Source organism: Pseudoliparis swirei, chromosome 6 (genome assembly GCF_029220125.1).
Source record: "Pseudoliparis swirei isolate HS2019 ecotype Mariana Trench chromosome 6, NWPU_hadal_v1, whole genome shotgun sequence".
NCBI lineage: Eukaryota > Metazoa > Chordata > Actinopteri > Perciformes > Liparidae > Pseudoliparis > Pseudoliparis swirei.
Genome location: NC_079393.1, coordinates 14,414,217 through 14,432,091, shown reverse-complemented (window position 1 = coordinate 14,432,091; position 17,875 = coordinate 14,414,217). Strand labels below are relative to the sequence as shown.

The window sequence follows — 17,875 nt, the reverse complement described above, 5'->3', positions numbered from 1 at the left end:
TAACGGCTCTTGGTCTTGAGGTATTCCAAAATGTGTGTGGCTAACTAACGAGGATAGAGAATGCTCTTATTAGCAAGAGGCTAACATTCTCCCTCTGGTCTCTATCTCTCTAGGGAGAGCTGCTTAAGCAAATGAATGATTCAGGGTTTCATGAGGCCAACTTAATAAATAATGAGATCTATTACTCAACTGTGTGCTCTGTGTGCACTGTGTGTGTGCTGGTTAGGGTTACATTTTGGGGGTATCTGACACCTGGCAGCCGGGAAGAGATGGTATGGGGTGGGATTTGGTTAAATGGGAGGAGAGATAAAGAAGCATGCATGCGTGTGTGTGTGTGTGGGGGGGGGGGGGGGGGGGGGTATCATATAACTCTTCCCGTTTTATACTGCTCTTCATAAAACTGCATGAAGTATATTCAGGTGAACTGGACTTGTCCAAGTCGCTGCAATGAGTTTATTAGTTGAAAGTGTAAGTCAGAAATGGCATTGTTGTTATATCTCAGCAGTGTGTTTCATTGAGTGTGTGTGTGTGTGTGTGTACCTGAATGTATCTGTCACACGCAGGGTACACTGTGACCTTTCCCTGGTTTGGGAGCAGGTTGACTTGATAGTGATCCACACACCCAGTCGCCTGCTTCCAGCGTAGCGAGAATGCACCTGCAGACACATTCACGACACGCACTCCTCGCACATGTGCTGGCACTCATTAACGGAAAAGAAAGGGAGGAATGGAGTCAGAGACGTGGAGAAAGTAAAAGTAAAAATAAAAACAAAGCCCTTGTAATATCTTCTACCTGTGGTTACAGTCAGAGAGGCAGCGCGCCCCACTGTCACTCCTCTCACTCTCTCAGCGCTCACGTTGTAACTGCAGCCGTCCACCAGCCCCGTTACCACGGCAACCCGTTCCTCCTTGGGTACTGTGTGTGTGTTTGTGCCTGACGTATTGGCCACACTGACTCTGTGAAAGTCAAACTCCCCAAACGCACTGTCCCAGCTCACCGAGACAGAAGAAGAGTTCACGTGGCCTAAATGAAGAGCGCATAATCCTGCAGGGCCTGGAACACAGTTTTTACATCTTTGGTTTTCATCTCTTTGGCTACTGTTCCGTTATTTGATGTGTTTCGAGGGGATTATGCGTTGAGGAATCACAAACATCTTTTTCTATCTTGGAAGGACAAAACGTTCTGAAACACTGTCAAGAATTTAAACTTGTTTCTGTATGTGAGCGTGTGCCTGTATGCATGAGTATCTCTTACGTGTGCTGAACTCTCTGTGGACTTCCTGACTTGTGTCTGAGCCAAGCACACTCTGAATGCTGACACTGTAGTCTGACCCCGGGATTAAATCCCTGATCTCATAACGTGAATCCTGGACCAGAAGCGTAATCCATGATTTCCTGTCCACAGACTGCAGGCCAAAAACAATCTGTGAAAAACCAAAACAAATCAAAAGTTTTAAATCACAAGAATGTGCCACTTTTTTTGTTGCTTCATCTGTCCTTTATATGTACTCATGGATTTCACTTCTGTGGGTTGGTATTGTGTGTGCATGGAATGTGCTTGGTCATCCTCCCTGGTTGTGGCTCGACTGAGTTCATACATCTTTAAAGGGCCGGTAACCAAATCTGTGGTGTCCGACACGGTTCCTAAGTAACCAACAGGTGAGTGCGGAACAAATGTGGCCTTCTTTGTCCTTTGAAGGAAAAGCTGTTTGAGGAATGTGTGTGTAAGACAAATAAGGACAAACATCAGTCTGGAAGTTGCTCTGGCAGACAAAGCTTTAATGGCTGTCTCTCCTACTTTAATGACTTGGAACTGAACAGGTGAAGTATTGACATGTCTTACCTTGTACCCCTCCACCTGTCCTGGCGGTGGTCTCCAGGTTACAAACACAGACGTCACCACCTGCTCTGAAAGAGCCACATTCTGTGGCACCTCTGGGACTGGAGACAAGACTTCCATTAGCATCAGTCACCATATATTTTCTTTATAATGTTACATTCTTAATCTAATATGTATTTTATTATTTGCAGATTTCAGTCACAACAAATATTTAGTGCCGGTGTTGCATATGTCTTAAACTTACTGGTATAAAGGATCATAGTAACAGGTTTACTCCTTCTTTCCCCGCTGGTGCTAATCATTTCAATTGTGTATTGGCTTCCATGAGCGAGGCCTTCACAGGTGTAAGATCTGTGAACACACAGCTCGAGCTGTCATTGTTTTGTCAGCACAAACTTTGAGTGTCACTGCAACTGCACACTGTTGTTATAAAATAAAACTTTGATCGGTTTGATTGTTATACGAAATGTGTGCAACTGGCTGACAAGAGTGAGACTGACCTGGGCTCCAGAAGAGAAATGATCAGCTCTTGACTGAATGTTTTGTTTGTGATTGACAGGATGAGTCCGCTCGCCTCTCCCCTGACTAAACTCCAACGTATGCAAACGGATGACGTGGTTTTATTCACAAGAGACATCTCCACTGGGCTGGGGGCTGGCGTATGAACACCATTATACAGTATGTAGTTAGATCAAATAGAAAGATTGAGCAGTGTGTGTATGTGTGCGCTTACCTGCAGTGATGTTGATGGTGACAGGTGAACTGTCTGTGAAGGACTCCTTCTCTGTTCGTACTACAAAGAGATAAAGTCTGCCTGGACTCAGGCTGGAGAATGTTGCACTCTGACTGAACACCTTCTGCACCTGTAGCACACAAATGGTACAACGTAAACATTCTATATGGGTCACTTTGTATTTCTTGATGCAATGTTTGCTAATACAGTGGCTGACAGATCATTAAGGCTGAATACATAATGCCAACTGCTAGACATTATGACATTATTTGGGTTTACCATTTGTGAGTGGTCACAGTTTAGGCAGATGACCTCGTAGCTGTGAGCGTGTCCTTCTGCCGGATCCCAAAGCAGCTCTATGGACGAGTCTGTCACCACACCTTCCCTCACTCTGTTAGGAGTAGCCAGACCTGAAATCACGAACCATTTCATTGTCATTTTATGTTTTAAAACATGTAATTGATAGATAATTTATTTATGTATACATATACATGTGTAATATATATATATATATATATATAGATATATATATATATCTATATATATGTACTTTAAATGCATTGAAAGATGATGCCATCATCTTCTCTTAATTTAGGAAATAAGATGGAAAAAAAGCTTATCCACATCAGCGTTGGGCCTTCATTTTGGGTTTGTCACAAAGAAATCTGAATGCCTTAAGAAGCACACTAACAAAACAAGATACACACAATATCATACAATATGACATCTGTCATATAGCTCGAGGCCTGAACTAAATGGTGTTGATTTTTGTGGTGTGATCACTACATGTTGAGAACATAAATCTTCAAAAGAAAACCAAACAGTTGACCAGTAAAGTGATGCCAATATTAGGGAAGTGGATTAATTGAATCAAATTGCTGCAATATGCAGTAGATAAAGACATGAAAAACTACTTTTAACTAATGCCAAATTATAATAGATACAGTAGTTCTATCCTAATAGAAAAAGTGATGAGAGGCCTTCTCCAGGTTACAATACACTAACAGAGAAGGACCCACGATGTTGTGAGATCATTAAAGTCGTAGCAGGGCTCACGTGTTCTAACGGGGCGTGTGTAGTACGGAGGTCCCGTCTGCTCTCTGCTTGTGCTGCACACCTTGAGCTGGTGCTCTGATCCGGGACTGAGGTCGCTCAGGGTTATGGTGTGAACCCCAGCAGGCAGGGAGTGCCAGAGGCATGTGTTCCCACACAGTCCCTCACACAGACTGTCACACAATCTTGGACACACACACACATTCACTCCATCAATCAGACCCAGCTTTGGAGGCTGGATGTACAGTTGTGCAGAGTTTGTGCCCACTGAAAGGGGGACTGCTACCTGAACTGGCATTGGATCTAGACATACAGAGGGAGAAACAAGAGACAACGACAGTAGACATTACTCTCTCTATTATTAAAGGGTAGGTCCATTATTTTTCAAGTCAGATGCCCATATGAATATTGAAACATGTTTTTCTCACTTCCTTTTGTTCATACTGGTCATTAGGGGACTAAATCCACAGTCCTCATTCTGTCTGTGTATTAAGAAGTTTATCTGAAGCTTTCCAAACAGAAAATGTGAAGTTACAGCCTGTTGAGTGCAACCCCCCTCTTTATATTCACTATCACTGAAACTCAACAAGGAGGGCGGAAAACAAAAAGATAAATGCATTCTAACAAAACTGGCTACCTCAGACTACTGTCTGTATTGTTGTTTCTTTTACCTGTGGTGTGTGTGATGCTGGTCATGTTGCTCCTGTCCTTTCCCCTCAGAGAGACAACTCCTATTTCATAAGTCTGACCTGGAGTAAATGTGCCCACGTTAACACACACAGACAGATGTGCCCAGTGTGCACCGGGACTGGACTGGTTTACCCACAGTGAGGTTAGAGTGGGATGAATGGGTGGATGGATTGTGAGATAATAACCATCTGGAGGGTCGTCAGGTGAACTGGTCCAGCAGACTGTCAGATCTCCGGTTGTGTTCAACACCAGCAGATCACTCGGGGCCGTCACCGCTAAGAGGAGCAAAGAAGGTTGTTATTTTGTTCTCAGCAAAGCTATAGCAAAGTCTGGATTACACAAATATGCATTTACATACTGTACATCAGCAAAGTTCCATTTATGCCAACAAATATCTAAACCGCTTCTCTTTTGGCGCCTTGTGAGTAGACGGTGTTGCTTCCTAGAACTGATTAACAATAAAGTCCAGTCAAATATTGGATGGTACTGTACTTTCTGGATGAATATGATGGACTATAGTGGCAATAACAGTGAATTAATGACTTGTGAAGTTCTTTTGCCCACATTTTCAAACTATATATTTCAAGATGTCAAAGAAATGAATCATCATGAATCAGTAGGAAAGTCCCAGGTGTAAATAATGAAACTAATGAATTCCATTTAATTGGCCGTATCAGCGTCCTGGTGGTGTGGGTGTTGGCTCACTGTGAGCCTGGAGCACAACACTAGAACAGAGGCTTCACACATATCTGCCGTAACGTCCCGTTACACGCTCACCGGTCTGTACAGTCACAGGCGCTTGTCCACAGCTCTCTATGCCCCGCTGGGTGACGGTGTAAACTCCGACCCTGTATTTCCTGTGCGGCCGAAGCCCTCCAATCACAGCAGTGTATACCTGCAGCCCACCAGTCTCAGATAACCTGGAGATATTGGTCATTCCAACTATGCTCTCCTTTCGTGAAGACACGTCCTCATAGCGCACAACAAAGGTCTGTCCAACCCCTGACTGTGCATCTGTCAGCATCCAGCGGACACTGATCTGATTGATGGTGCTGGGGCCAAAAGTGATATTTTGAGGAGGAAGAGGTCCTGTAAGAAAGATTACATAAAGCCTTGAAGTTACGAATTTTACGACAAGAACTTGCTTGTGTACTTCATGTGTGTCAGCAGACTCACTAGTGTACGCAGTTCGTGTTTGTCCCAAGCTCCAGGTGGAGCCAGTAGGATGAGCAGCTCGAAGGGTGAAAGAGTAGATGCTCCCTGGAGACAAACCTGTTACTGTTACCGCTCTGGAGGACAGGGATATGGGGACCCTGACAAGCTTTCTGATACCGTTTAAGCTTTGTGTTCCCTGTTTGTCCTCTGACTTCATGCTTCTATCTTCTTTATCTTGAATCAACTCTATATTTCCCTCCTCTTGGTACTGGAGGAATATCTCAAAAAAAGAAAGATTAAGAGACTTCAAGGGTTCAAGGTGACTCCAACGAAGATGTACTTGTTGCTCTGTGACCTGAACCAGGTCAAAGGAGAATGTGGCAGGGACAGGAGGGGCTGTGAAAGAGGGAGAAACAAGTTGAGAAGGAAATGAGGGAAGGAAGTATATCCACACATACAGTATATGGTATGGGTCAACAACTAGTAAGTATTTATCATTACGTATTACCCTGAGATTGAACAATATCATTGGTTGAGGGTTATGACATTGAAATATTTAAATTGTTTGATATATTTTGTGATGATTCAAGGAGAACTCAAAATTGTCTGAAATAAATAATGTTTGCACATTAAATGATGTGGTTAATAATATGATGTGGTTAATACAATATTACACAAGTTATTTACTCTGGAGATGGCAGATGAAGGGTAAGGGGATGTTACAGAAGAATGGAGTGAGAAAGTATCCTGGCCCTGTGGCATTCATCTGAAGGGCAAAACAGTCGGTCTGATTGGCTGGCAGTAATGACTTCATGGAGTTTGTCAAGTTATAGGCTGAGCCATCAGACCAGAGAGGATGCCCCTCCTCCTGTGGGGTAACAGAAGAGAGACATTATGCACTGTGTGTATACACAGGACAGACATCCCCAGCTGACTATCATTAAAGTGAAAGTAGCATAAACAAAACTCCCCTTTAAGGAGCACCTGCTGCGTTGGGGCTTTTTGTTTTTAAATTGGAAACCACTTTGCAAGAATATCACCTTCCCCTGTGCTTTTATTGCTCTATGATTTTGAAACAGAGGATATAGCTTAATATGCCACAACCTCATGCAAGCAGATCAAGTGAAACTGTTAGATTGGTTTTGAAATGTTATATCTGTATTTACTTAAACTATTCTTCTTAAATCCTAAAAAGTAAATCCAACAAAGAGTCGTCGTTTCCTAAGTATCTTTACGATAAATACAGAAGTACAATAATTCATTGCTGTGAATCAGTTTCTTAAGACATAAAGTATGTTGGTGTGCACACTACAGGATTATTCGTTAATGTTGACAAAATTGTGTGTGGGGAAGTTTAACTATACTGCTTTAAATTTTAAGATCTACTACTACTGTCCTGCTGTTCACTTTCTATTTGTTTCTCCATATCCGACAGAACCAAATGCTGCACTATCTTGACAGTCTTGCAGATCAGAATAACTGCTGAATTGTAAAAAGACTATAAGTTAATATATTGTTCTTGTTATTTGAGTCGTATAGAGTTGAGAGGAAAAATATCTCGACGGCCTCATCTTTTTCCTCTGTCCTTCTGCATTAAGTTACCACTCGCTAGCTTGCGAAATTGTGGAATCTAGACTGAACACAGACAATAATGTGATTATAGCAGCTTACACTGCTTCTCCTGCATGGCTGTATCTGAGGTTTCTATAAAATTGCTAAGTGGAGCCGTGTCCCGTCCCATGTGATAGCCACAAGCTCCATTTGAAGGCAGCATGAGGTCACCTGCACACCTTGCCTTAATTAGCAACACTTGAAGGGCTCCTTAATTGCCTCGCAGTGTACAGTGCATGGCGGTCATTCAGTGCAATCATTTCTAATTAACAGCATCCTTTCCTCTTAATGCGCGGATGCACTGTGTTAAAGTGTCAAACCTCATGATTTCAGTCTTTTTGGTGATACATAAGCTTCAAGTTTTCAGAATTGTGAGCATAGGGCTATGCTTTGTGTGTTGGACTGGATATAAACTATATAAACTATAGTACCGCACACATTTTTTAGGTCATCTTATGAGAGATAGTGACTTAATATTTATTTAAAAATGTATTTAAATACATTTTGGTTGGGTGTTTGCCACAAAATGGTTTACTACATAGGCTACAAAAATTCTTAGATTCATTTTTTACATTTTTGGTAATTAATCACTTCTCTCTCTTAAACTCTTTCTGTCATGACTCGTCACCAGTCATTACACCAACAAAGCCAACCTATTGAACGTAACAGCTTCTGACTCTGCCTATACCATTCTCTTAATTGACAATAAAAAGAATTACACTGTGTGTCATCACCATCGTCCGATCAGAGCCATAGAACATAAAACACTCCTGTCTTATCAATCAGTGACCTTGTGAATATGTATTCATATGTATTGATAAAGTTTTCTTTAAATTACAAAATGGCAAATTATTCATGTACATTTCCAAATGTAAATATTACATACTTATGTAAATTCTCAAAGGGACATTTACTATTCTAATGATTCATTATGGCTCTTAGTGATAATAATAAGGCTACCTGGTGGTCATTGAGTCCGGTCCATAGCAGCAGCAGGTTGAGGCTCAGCAAGTGATAAGATATGAAAAGCAGATCTTCCACGGTCTTCAGATCAGCCAGATGACTTCCGGCTGCCAGGCCTCCGCAGATGTGCTGGGCATCACTCCAGGTCAAACCCGTCCTTCTCACAGAGTAGCAGCTTCTCCCATTGGCCAACCAGTCAGATGGGCACTGAGCTGGAGACGGTAATTATCAACAAGTAATACAAGATGATCAAATTGTGGTCATATCATGCATTGATTGTGGTGTTTGTGTGGTAAATGCGAATAATACCTGTTTCAAAATCAATGCTGAGTCTCTGCTTCAAGGTCATATGAAGGTGTTTGAGGAATGTAGTGACCACAACTTTGGCCTGGAAGCGTGTGCCAGGCTGGAGACCTTTCACTGAGTACTGAGAGTTTGTCTCTGGTGAGTTTATGTTGAAGATCTGTGCGACAGATTGTGTATGTGTATTGTATACAATCAAGGTGGATAGGGTTTGTTGTTTGGGAAGTTTCCACGTCAGGAGAGCAGTAGTAGACGTGCTGTATACATGAAGCAAGGACAGGGAAACTGGAACTGGACACGTATACATAAGGGAAGGAGTAGAGACAAGACATACTATGTATTAACGTCTATCGGCATTATACCAAACACTACATTTTTCCACACCAGGAAAGTGTTACTCAGAGTCCACAGACACTCACTGAAGGAAAAATGCTTTGCATCAAGAGTAGCATCATTGCTGATGGCTGTCAGGGAGATGTTATATCCTCTTGGGTCCTCAACCAACCGTAATGACATGTTGCAGTCCGGTGAACATGCTGAATGATCAATGGGCTCCACATACACCTGCAGAGATGTGACCATGAATTAAGTTATACAAAATAAATAAAGTCCAATTAATTAAACTGAACCAAAGTAAGCATGCCATTGTTCTGACCAGCTGGTTACTTGCAGTCCTGCAGGTGACTTTGTAGGCATCTGAATATTTTGTGGAGGGGAAGGACTGAAATACAACTTCAACCTCTATAGGGTTCAACTGCTGTTCACAGGTCAGCAAGACCACCTGAGAGGAGCAAAGTGACATGTGTCACAGGAGCGAACAATATAGCTCAAGAGGCAACAGTAATCAACAGTTAACACCAAGAACACAGGCTATTGATACACAACAGTGCTATTGATACACAACTAAATGACACAATGCACTGCAGGGCCGGCATGGCGAAGCGCAGAGAAACAATTAACACACACGTGACTTCATTCATGGGGAAAGTTGTACACTTATATTAATGCTCTGAATATCGAATTCCTCCTCAGCACCTTTAAATACAACTACAATACAGCTGGGGATAATAAGCATGATGGATATTCTCTTACCTGGCATAAACTGGCAAGCAACCACATACGCGCTGTTGCACCCATTGGAAGCGTCACTCCATCTCGCCCAGCAGTCACTGATCCAGCTGCGGAACCTGGTTGAGCTGTCAGACACCGGGAGGCTCGTACATAAACCACGTGCTCTTCACAAGACAGCGGCTGTAAAATATGGACTTGCTTTCACTTCAGTTTTACGCACAGCCTGGAATTTGAATTTAGCGCGCATCCAGAGTCAGAGTTCAATGACTCCGAGAAGCAAATACTCCTAAGACAAGTGAAGACGGTCTTTGGGTTTGTATTCAGAGACGGAGAGAGAGAGAGAGAGAGAGAGAGAGAGAGAGAGAGAGAGAGAGAATGAGTTCAACCCAATCTGGCTCTTTGTTGGGATAAGAACAGAACACCATGGCAACCACGGGCACATGGCCACTCCAGAGCTGGGCTCCTGATGAGAGGAGAGGAGAGGTGGAGATTCAGGGAGGAGAGGTGGAAAGGTGAGAAGGTGGTGAGATAGGTTGTTCGAGGGGAAAGGAGAGGGATACGATCGATGTGGTGGGGCTTTGTGGTAAATTGAGATATGCTCAGTGGGCAAAGCCACCAGCTCCATGCCTCTGAATGACCTACAGTCAGCAAGTCAGTCACAGCAGACAGGTCTAAGATTGTGTATTCTTAACCTCTAAAATAAGCACAGGCTCCAAACTGGTCATAACAAAGTGCAGTGGTGAGAATGGTTTGGCTCTGACGTGGGGTGTGTTGTGCTAGGAGCTGGCCCATGTGGAATGACAGGAATGTGAAAGGAGACGTGATTGACGGACAGGGAGCTGAGTCTCTGTTATGAAGAGCAGACTCCCACAGAGCAATACACTTCGAGAGCAGAAACACAAACACGTGTCAGCACCACACATGCTGACTCAGGATGAGAGTGTGAGTTTAATAAGATTTGAGTGTGTTTGAAAATGTCACATTGCAGGTCATGAGGTCAATCAGTCTTGCAATAATTCAGATGAAGACACTGTTCGATCTTTTATTTCCCTATTTAAAAATACAAATACAAAAGACAAAGATCACATGAAACTTTTTTCGAAGGATAAAGGCACATACAGTTATTTAACCAAACAGTTGATATGAAAAATGCAACAACTTTTGTGTCAGCATAATATCAATTGTTAATATACAGAAGAATAAGAGGCTGATGGCATCGAACCACCACCTGAAAGCACTAGATAGCTGACTAGGTCGGCACGGCAGCTCTTCCAGAAAATAAAGACTAATGTGCAAACAAAACTACTTGAAAACTATCTGCATCTTACACCATTTATTTTCAATATCTTTAGATTTACAACTACGACTCAGAGTTGTAAAGTGTGCTAAGTACCAAATTCAATGAAACGTGGCTGGTTGTCATGCTTGTTCAACAGGACTGCAGAAGCCGAATGTATTCCTCATTTTTCTGCCTGGACTCTTTTGTTTAGTTCCACTGGCAGGAACAGTCCAGCGGCTCTTGAAAGTTGTACTCCACGAGTGTGGCATTGCGGGAGCAGTAAAGTGTGACGGAGCGTCTCTGCAGTCCACTCTCACGGCAGCACTTACAGAACCGGGCGTGACTGTTGATGTTAAAGTTGAATATGGTGGCAGACGGGCATTTCCCATCGCAGGAATACACTGTCACCTGAAAGAGGAGGGAGACAGGAGGAGTTTAAAACAAATAATGTCATAAGGATCATTCAGTTGTCTCTCTTCTCTCACCGGTGTGTTGCTCCTGCAGTCTTCTTTTCGAATGGTTGTTCGAATGGCCACACGCTTGCAACTCTTACCGTCCTCTTTACCTACACACATGTTCACACAGAAATAAGATGCATACACAGAGTGACACTCAGAAAGAAGGATGATTGACAAATCAAAGCAGACAACATGAGGATGCAAGTTCATACATAAATAAATGCACACACACACACACACACACACACACACACACCGGTAAACATATGCTCACGCAGAAACATAGTCTTTGATAGTTTTACTGCAGAGATCTGTCACTCAAACCCTGGAGGCCTATTGAGCAGGTGTGTTTGTTGCCCAGCAGTAGGAGCTTGCTTTGATTGACAGTTGGCTGACGGGAGGGGCACAGTTCTCACAGCAGAGATCGGTCTCTCTGATTGGCTACTGACCTAAACCTAACCTTACTTTTAAGCTCATCAAAACTGGTTAAAATTCTTATGTAGGACAAAAGTAAATGAGCTTCCGCTTTCTCCAAATGGATGAATGTGTCACATCTGGCATTGATACTTTGATTTAATAAAGCTTTCTCTCTTATATTTAACATTGCATATTGTCTGATGGATATTTTGACACTGAATATTAATCGTAGCTCGTAGGAAACTCTTGCGGCATATCAAATGAAGCGCTTCCTAAACTCACAGAGGTTTTGGTTTCACTTGTATCGAGCTGTCATGTTTCTATATGCATACAACAGAAAAAAACCCAGTATGTGACAAACTAAATGTGTATTACTTGTTCTGCCTGTCTGCTCTCTGTTCTATTATAAAACAGCAGATGGCAAAACAAAAATTCACCGAATTCAGTTAAAGAACAACTAATTCAGTTATAGAACAAAACCTCATTTGATGCAAACATTTGTACATTAGCAGAAATAGCAGTGCTCTGTTTAAAATGTGCAATATCAATATTTTGTCTCTAAAACCAATAAATAATCGTGTTAGATAATCGTGATCTCAATATTGTAGAATAATAATCTTATTTATTTATTATTATAGTATAATCATGCGGCCTTAGTTCATGCTGTAATGTGTTGTGGGGGTTAACCAGTGAGAGGAAGAACATTAAAATACAAGTAAATAAATTAGACAATAGACAAGTGAATGAGTCACTGAAGGCCAGGATGCCAAATGATCATGTAATTGCGACAGTGGAAAGTCGTGGTACCTTTGTCACAGTTAGTACTACCAGTGGGGGTTACGGGATTAACGGTAAACGGTAAAACACCCACTCCAGAACCTGGGAGCATCGTCAGGATCACAGCCGTCGGGTTCAAAGAACGTCATGAGAACACACACAAGGTTACGTTTGGTTCAGAAAACACAGTTCAGCGAAACACACAAACACAGAGGAGGGAATCAGTGCAGCTGGCATGCACATGAAATAAATTCATTTTGTTGTGCCACTCCGGGCAGCCAGCCAAGGAACTCAGTCATCTGATGTCCTCCAAAGAGCAGCTGAGCAGGGCCAACTCTAACCCCGCACCACCGCGCAACCTCATTGGTAAAACGCTCAGCGTGGAGCACCCTGATTGGCCAAACTGCAAGGTCGCATCAAAAGCAGGCAAGCGGGCGTGGCTGCAATGCCGAATCCACACCGGAGAGAAAAACATCACCACTGCATAAAGCTTCAACACACACAATTTAGAAATGTCTCATTACTCAATATTATTTAGTAAAGTAGACATGAAGAGCAGTTTACACGTCATCACCTTGAAAGCACAAGTTCAGGAAGTTGTATTTTGTATGAGTAATCATATTAAATGTTATGATATTTCATCATTCTATTGAATTTTTTTCATCATTGTCAACACATATTCCTTCTGTCTAAGCTGTGCTGGCTCTTGAATATGTCAACAGAAGATTTGGGGACACATTAGGAAAGCGAGGGATTGTGGGAAATGTAGTAAGAGACCAACACATGGCTTTATCTCCACCCTCTACACCAGGCCACCCCCAACCACTCAGCCAATAAGCCCATCCACTGCCAGGCAACAAGGCGCTCACCACTTTGACAGCTCAAAGCATGACCAGAAGCATCAAATAACTTTGGAGACTCACATGTCCTGCAGCAACCGTCCACATAGCTCTGAGCCACACCGCCATTCTGTAAGAAGAGAGAAGATGAGAAACCAGAGCTAATGATGGGAAACACATGACAAAACAGTATTCAAGATACTGGTACACCAACCAATTAGCCTCGAGTCATAAATGACAGTGAAAAGTGGAAAGTTGATATATAAATATTGATCCATCAAGACAAAAACAATGTGAGCAGAGAATTAAACATAGTAACTTAGCCGTCCTGTTCATTTTTGACACTGTGTTGAATCAGTATTATATGGCATCCATTTTTAACAACTATAATTGTGCATTAGACCGTCTCTACCTGAAACTGAATGTAAAAAAACAAATGGCTTCAAGAGTTTCATCTTAAAGTCAGTATAATAGTACATTTAGAGGTCCTGACCTGAATACACTCCGTTTCATTGAAAGGCGGACAAATCACCCCAGAGGCAAGTACCATTGCTCCCACTGCTGTTTCCATGCAGTCGTACCGTGTACAGTTCTCCACCCAGGAACTCCCTGCCTGCACACACATTCACAATCAGCACTGCTCAAAAAGTGGAGCAATGATGATGGATGTGGATGTATTTCTTCTCACAGTAAAAAGCTCTGCCGTCCCGTTTTCCTTGTTAAAAGTACAGGAGACATTTTTACAGGAGCCGCAGCACACCTGAGGGTCTGTGGACGTTACGTACACCTGGTGCTAAGAAGAAGAGCCGAATGCATGAGCGAAGGATTAGTACAAGACGCATAAGGAAAGACGAGTAGACGAGGCATGTGTTAAATGTGGTAACCGTGGAAACATACAGGACCACATTTTTGGGAACAGTTGACGGAGGTAATTTCCATGGCGTAGAAGCCGGAATCTGGATCTTTGTGATGCAGGCAGTGAACAGCGTCACACATCTCGTCTTCAAAGTACTGAATGAGAGACTGGCCTGGGCCCAGGACTGTTACCTCTTGGAAAAGACACACCTCCGCTTTCTCTGTACACGCACACATAAACATAGGATAAATAATCATACCAGACGACTAACATTGACAAATATAAATCTTTTTCCAGGGTTAATATGAAGGGAGCCTGGCATTTGAGCAATTAGAGGCAGGAGATGAAACTATGTCAACAGCATGTCAATCGTCACACTAGTGTCAGGTGTGTGTGTGTGTGTGTGGCTGTGTGTGTTTGCGTGAGATTTCCGGCTTGCTCTACACGTACGGCATGTATGCTGAAGACAGCCACAGTTGGTGATACTGTCTGGAACCTCGACCCGCACTTCCCCCTGAGAGAAAAACAGATTGCTGACTTGACTGAATTTGCTCCATTTTTCTTCCTTGAAGCAAAGATCTGATTAGACAGTAACTGGTGATGCCACTTTTTGCTGACTTACCACGTGACAGATGGGGAGAGCGCTGTCCTCACATTGGCATTCTGGGAGTGACAGAGAGAAAGTTAAAGAGAGAAGTTATACAGATACACTACCGTTCAAAAGTTTGGGATCACTTAGAAATGACTTTATTTTTCAAAGAAAATCACTTTTTTTCAATAAAGATAACATTAAATTAATCATAAATACACTCTCTACATTGTTAATGTGGTAAATGACTATTCAAGGTGGAAACGTCTGGTTTCTAGTGAAATATCTCCATCGGTGTATAGAGGCCCATTCCCAGCAACTATCACTCCAGTGTTCTAATGGTACATTGTGTTTGCTAATCGCCTTAGAAGACTAATATCTGATTAGAAAACCCGTGCAATTATGTTAGCACAGCTGAAAACAGTTATGATGGTGATATAAGCTATACAACTGGCCTTCCTTTGAGCTTGAAGTTTGTAGAACAAAATTAATACTTCAAATATTAATCATTATTTCTAACCTTGTCAATGTCTTGACTCTATTTTATATTCATTTGATAAATAAAAGTGTGATTTTTCATGGAAGACACGAAATTGTCTGGGTGATCCCAAACTTTTGAACGGTAGTGTATGTGGCGGGCATAACTTCTTAGATGAATGCAACGATCGCCTCGACACCCACGAGCACCAAATAGGATGTATACATATGTATGCGAGTGTTTTGGAGTGTGTACCGCAGTGGTGCTGCATGCAGCAATGCCCAGGGACAGCAGTTTGTACCAAAGAGAGACCAGGTGCACACGTCATAGATGATTCAGGGCACAGGTTGACATCACACACTGTAACACATGGGAGAAAGAACAAGCAGGACCTGAAGACACAGACCCCAAAACCCACATTTGCAAACACTCACACACTTACCGCAATGGTACTGTGGACAGCAGCTGTTGGTTGTGTTCAGATCCACAGCCAGAATTTCTCCTTGTGAACAACTTGGATGGGGTTCAGTGCAAGACTCACACACTGCTCAGACAGAAGAAAAACACCAAATTCAGTTGTGTTGCTGTAATTGATGGAGGTGCCAACGATGGAGAGAAAGCACATTGCCAACCTCGTGCCAAAGACTTCTGATTTCAGTTTTATACTGACCTGTGTGACCTGTGAATCACAATGACAACTTACCACAAAGGTAAGAGTAGCAGCAGAATTTTGCCCCCCTGACTTCCACTAGGAACTGGTCTTCCCTGCAGTTGGGGGCAGACACATGGGGGCATGCCATGGGGTCACACTCTGAGAAAAAACACAGAAAAGTGTTCAGGTTCAAGAGTTGACAAGATGTCTAAAAACTCTGGAGTAAAAAATGGAGCAATTAAAGTTTGTTTTCACCACATCTGTACTCGGGACAGCAGGACAGAGCACTGTAGCCAATCACGAGCCTGTTCCCATTATCACAAGGTGGAGCTTCGCTGTCACAGATGGTCATGTTGCACTCTGACAAGTTGAGAAGAAGCAAAGAAAGACGAGGAGAAAAACATATTTATTGGGTCATATATGTTCAATGAATTGTTGTGATTTTTGGTGTCCACAATTAGAAGTATTTGGGGATACTGATTTGCTTCAAAATAGGTGAACCATCACCAGTAATATAATATGACTATAAAGGGATAACACTTGAGATTAAACCACCATTTCTCAAATGCAATATCCAGAAGTTAGTATTTGGATCAGATGTTTTGTTTCATCTTTAAACTCACCACAGATCTTCTTCGGGCAGCAGGCCCCTTCTTCCAGCACATCCAGCACGTACTCTCCCTCCCTCTCACACAGCGGTGTGGAGACAGAGTTGCAGTCTGGCTCGACGGCCACCACAGAGCCATTTTCCATACACTTGTACAGACAGCAGCCGCGGTCGGAGCCATTCCACACCTCGCTCGGGGCCCGGGGGTTACCCTCATTATCTGTGCACACTGGATACATCCAGGGACGTATAAAACCAAGTAAATACACACTGTGTAGGAGTAATATACAGTCCAAAATTAATTGTCTCACAGTAAATACTCTGTCACTCACCACAGCGATCCTCAGTTACACAGTAAGGGGAGTCGGCGCGGTGCAGAATGGTTCCACTGCGGCACACACACTCCTCTCTGACGAAGGAGCAGGTGGTCTCCTCGTAGTACTCTCTGTTCAGACAGGTGCGGCTGGCACAGGTGCTCACACATGGCTGATACTCCTTACCAGGGGGGCATCGCAATGCTACAGGATGACAGGCACTTAGCAATGCATGAGCAAATGAGAGACACGAATCAGTACATCTGGGTTCGTGTGTGTTATTTCCGAGCCCGTGTCTCCTTACGACAGAAGTTGTATCGTCTCCAGCTGATGCAGACTTGATGTGTGTAGCAGACCGCCACGTACGCCGCCAGGAAGTCACATTGGTGGTCCTTGTAGTGCTGGTCCCCCGCCCACATAATGTCACAGAACTGCTCTGGAGGAACCTGAAAACACACAACCAGGCAAAAGTCATGATAATCATTTTATAATTGATCTGTTGTGTTTGTTTGTTTTTATCACAAAATGTGTCTAAAAATAAAGGTTATAAAGGGGAAACAACAATGTCACACAATGATGTCATCAAATAGCTTGTTTTATCCACCCAACAGTTCAAAACCTAAAGACATTACATTCACAATGGTATAAAAATAGAGACAAATCCTCAAATGTTAAATGCTGGAACCAGAGAATGTCAATCAATCCACTGACTGAAGTCATGGCAAAGGAACTAAACACGACCGAGCTTGTAAGATGCTGCGTCTCTACTGGAGCTACCTTGCTGTGGCATGGCATGAAGGCTCTCAGGCGGAGCATGGAGAGGCAGGTGGAGCAGTCCTCGATGGTGCAGTTGTCTCCGACTCTGCGCGTGTGTTCTGTTTCATCGTTTGTGTGGACTCTCCAAGCATGAAGGAAGAGCATCATGTCTCCCACTTCTCGGACCACTGTGCCATTGGGCAGCTTCAGGTCATCTTCTGGGTTCCCATCACAACAACCTGACATAATGTGCAGACATATGTTTGGTTTAAGTGTGTGTGTGAGATCTATTGTCAGTGAGCAATATATACGTGGAGTGAGATAATGTGTGTGGTTAATTAAAGCAAATGGCTCTCAACATCTCAAAGTGTCCTTTTCAATAATGACTCGAGTCAAAGTGATGCTGCTGTTTGGACATTAAGCCTGGAGGTGCT

The 17,875-nt window shown here is 42.9% G+C and overlaps 2 protein-coding genes across 2 annotated transcripts in view; both read right to left on the bottom strand.

The window, feature by feature from the left end:
• ptprq (protein tyrosine phosphatase receptor type Q) overlaps window positions 1-9,485 on the bottom strand; it is a 34,432-nt gene extending 24,947 nt beyond the window's left edge. The window contains exons 1-18 of the mRNA XM_056417007.1: window positions 9,441-9,485; window positions 9,004-9,129; window positions 8,768-8,912; window positions 8,355-8,639; window positions 8,043-8,257; window positions 6,159-6,339; window positions 5,493-5,867; window positions 5,094-5,405; window positions 4,298-4,591; window positions 3,630-3,929; window positions 2,853-2,983; window positions 2,574-2,703; window positions 2,341-2,494; window positions 2,085-2,191; window positions 1,844-1,941; window positions 1,256-1,424; window positions 794-1,054; window positions 541-701 (exon numbers count right to left, since the gene is read on the bottom strand). Of these exons, the coding sequence (XP_056272982.1) occupies window positions 541-701; window positions 794-1,054; window positions 1,256-1,424; window positions 1,844-1,941; window positions 2,085-2,191; window positions 2,341-2,494; window positions 2,574-2,703; window positions 2,853-2,983; window positions 3,630-3,929; window positions 4,298-4,591; window positions 5,094-5,405; window positions 5,493-5,867; window positions 6,159-6,339; window positions 8,043-8,257; window positions 8,355-8,639; window positions 8,768-8,912; window positions 9,004-9,129; window positions 9,441-9,485 (3,489 nt within the window). The remainder of the gene's footprint in view (window positions 1-540; window positions 702-793; window positions 1,055-1,255; window positions 1,425-1,843; window positions 1,942-2,084; window positions 2,192-2,340; window positions 2,495-2,573; window positions 2,704-2,852; window positions 2,984-3,629; window positions 3,930-4,297; window positions 4,592-5,093; window positions 5,406-5,492; window positions 5,868-6,158; window positions 6,340-8,042; window positions 8,258-8,354; window positions 8,640-8,767; window positions 8,913-9,003; window positions 9,130-9,440) is intronic.
• A 962-nt stretch (window positions 9,486-10,447) lies between these two features.
• The window catches only part of otogl (otogelin-like), a 28,299-nt gene continuing 20,871 nt past the window's right edge, over window positions 10,448-17,875 (bottom strand). Inside the window, exons 41-56 of the mRNA XM_056416220.1 lie at window positions 17,463-17,680; window positions 16,990-17,131; window positions 16,704-16,889; window positions 16,388-16,600; window positions 16,020-16,124; window positions 15,816-15,923; window positions 15,555-15,656; window positions 15,368-15,472; window positions 14,668-14,708; window positions 14,496-14,559; window positions 14,087-14,265; window positions 13,878-13,982; window positions 13,683-13,802; window positions 13,274-13,319; window positions 11,184-11,263; window positions 10,448-11,106 (exon numbers count right to left, since the gene is read on the bottom strand). Of these exons, the coding sequence (XP_056272195.1) occupies window positions 10,906-11,106; window positions 11,184-11,263; window positions 13,274-13,319; window positions 13,683-13,802; window positions 13,878-13,982; window positions 14,087-14,265; window positions 14,496-14,559; window positions 14,668-14,708; window positions 15,368-15,472; window positions 15,555-15,656; window positions 15,816-15,923; window positions 16,020-16,124; window positions 16,388-16,600; window positions 16,704-16,889; window positions 16,990-17,131; window positions 17,463-17,680 (2,015 nt within the window). The 3' untranslated portion in view covers window positions 10,448-10,905. The remainder of the gene's footprint in view (window positions 11,107-11,183; window positions 11,264-13,273; window positions 13,320-13,682; window positions 13,803-13,877; window positions 13,983-14,086; window positions 14,266-14,495; window positions 14,560-14,667; window positions 14,709-15,367; window positions 15,473-15,554; window positions 15,657-15,815; window positions 15,924-16,019; window positions 16,125-16,387; window positions 16,601-16,703; window positions 16,890-16,989; window positions 17,132-17,462; window positions 17,681-17,875) is intronic.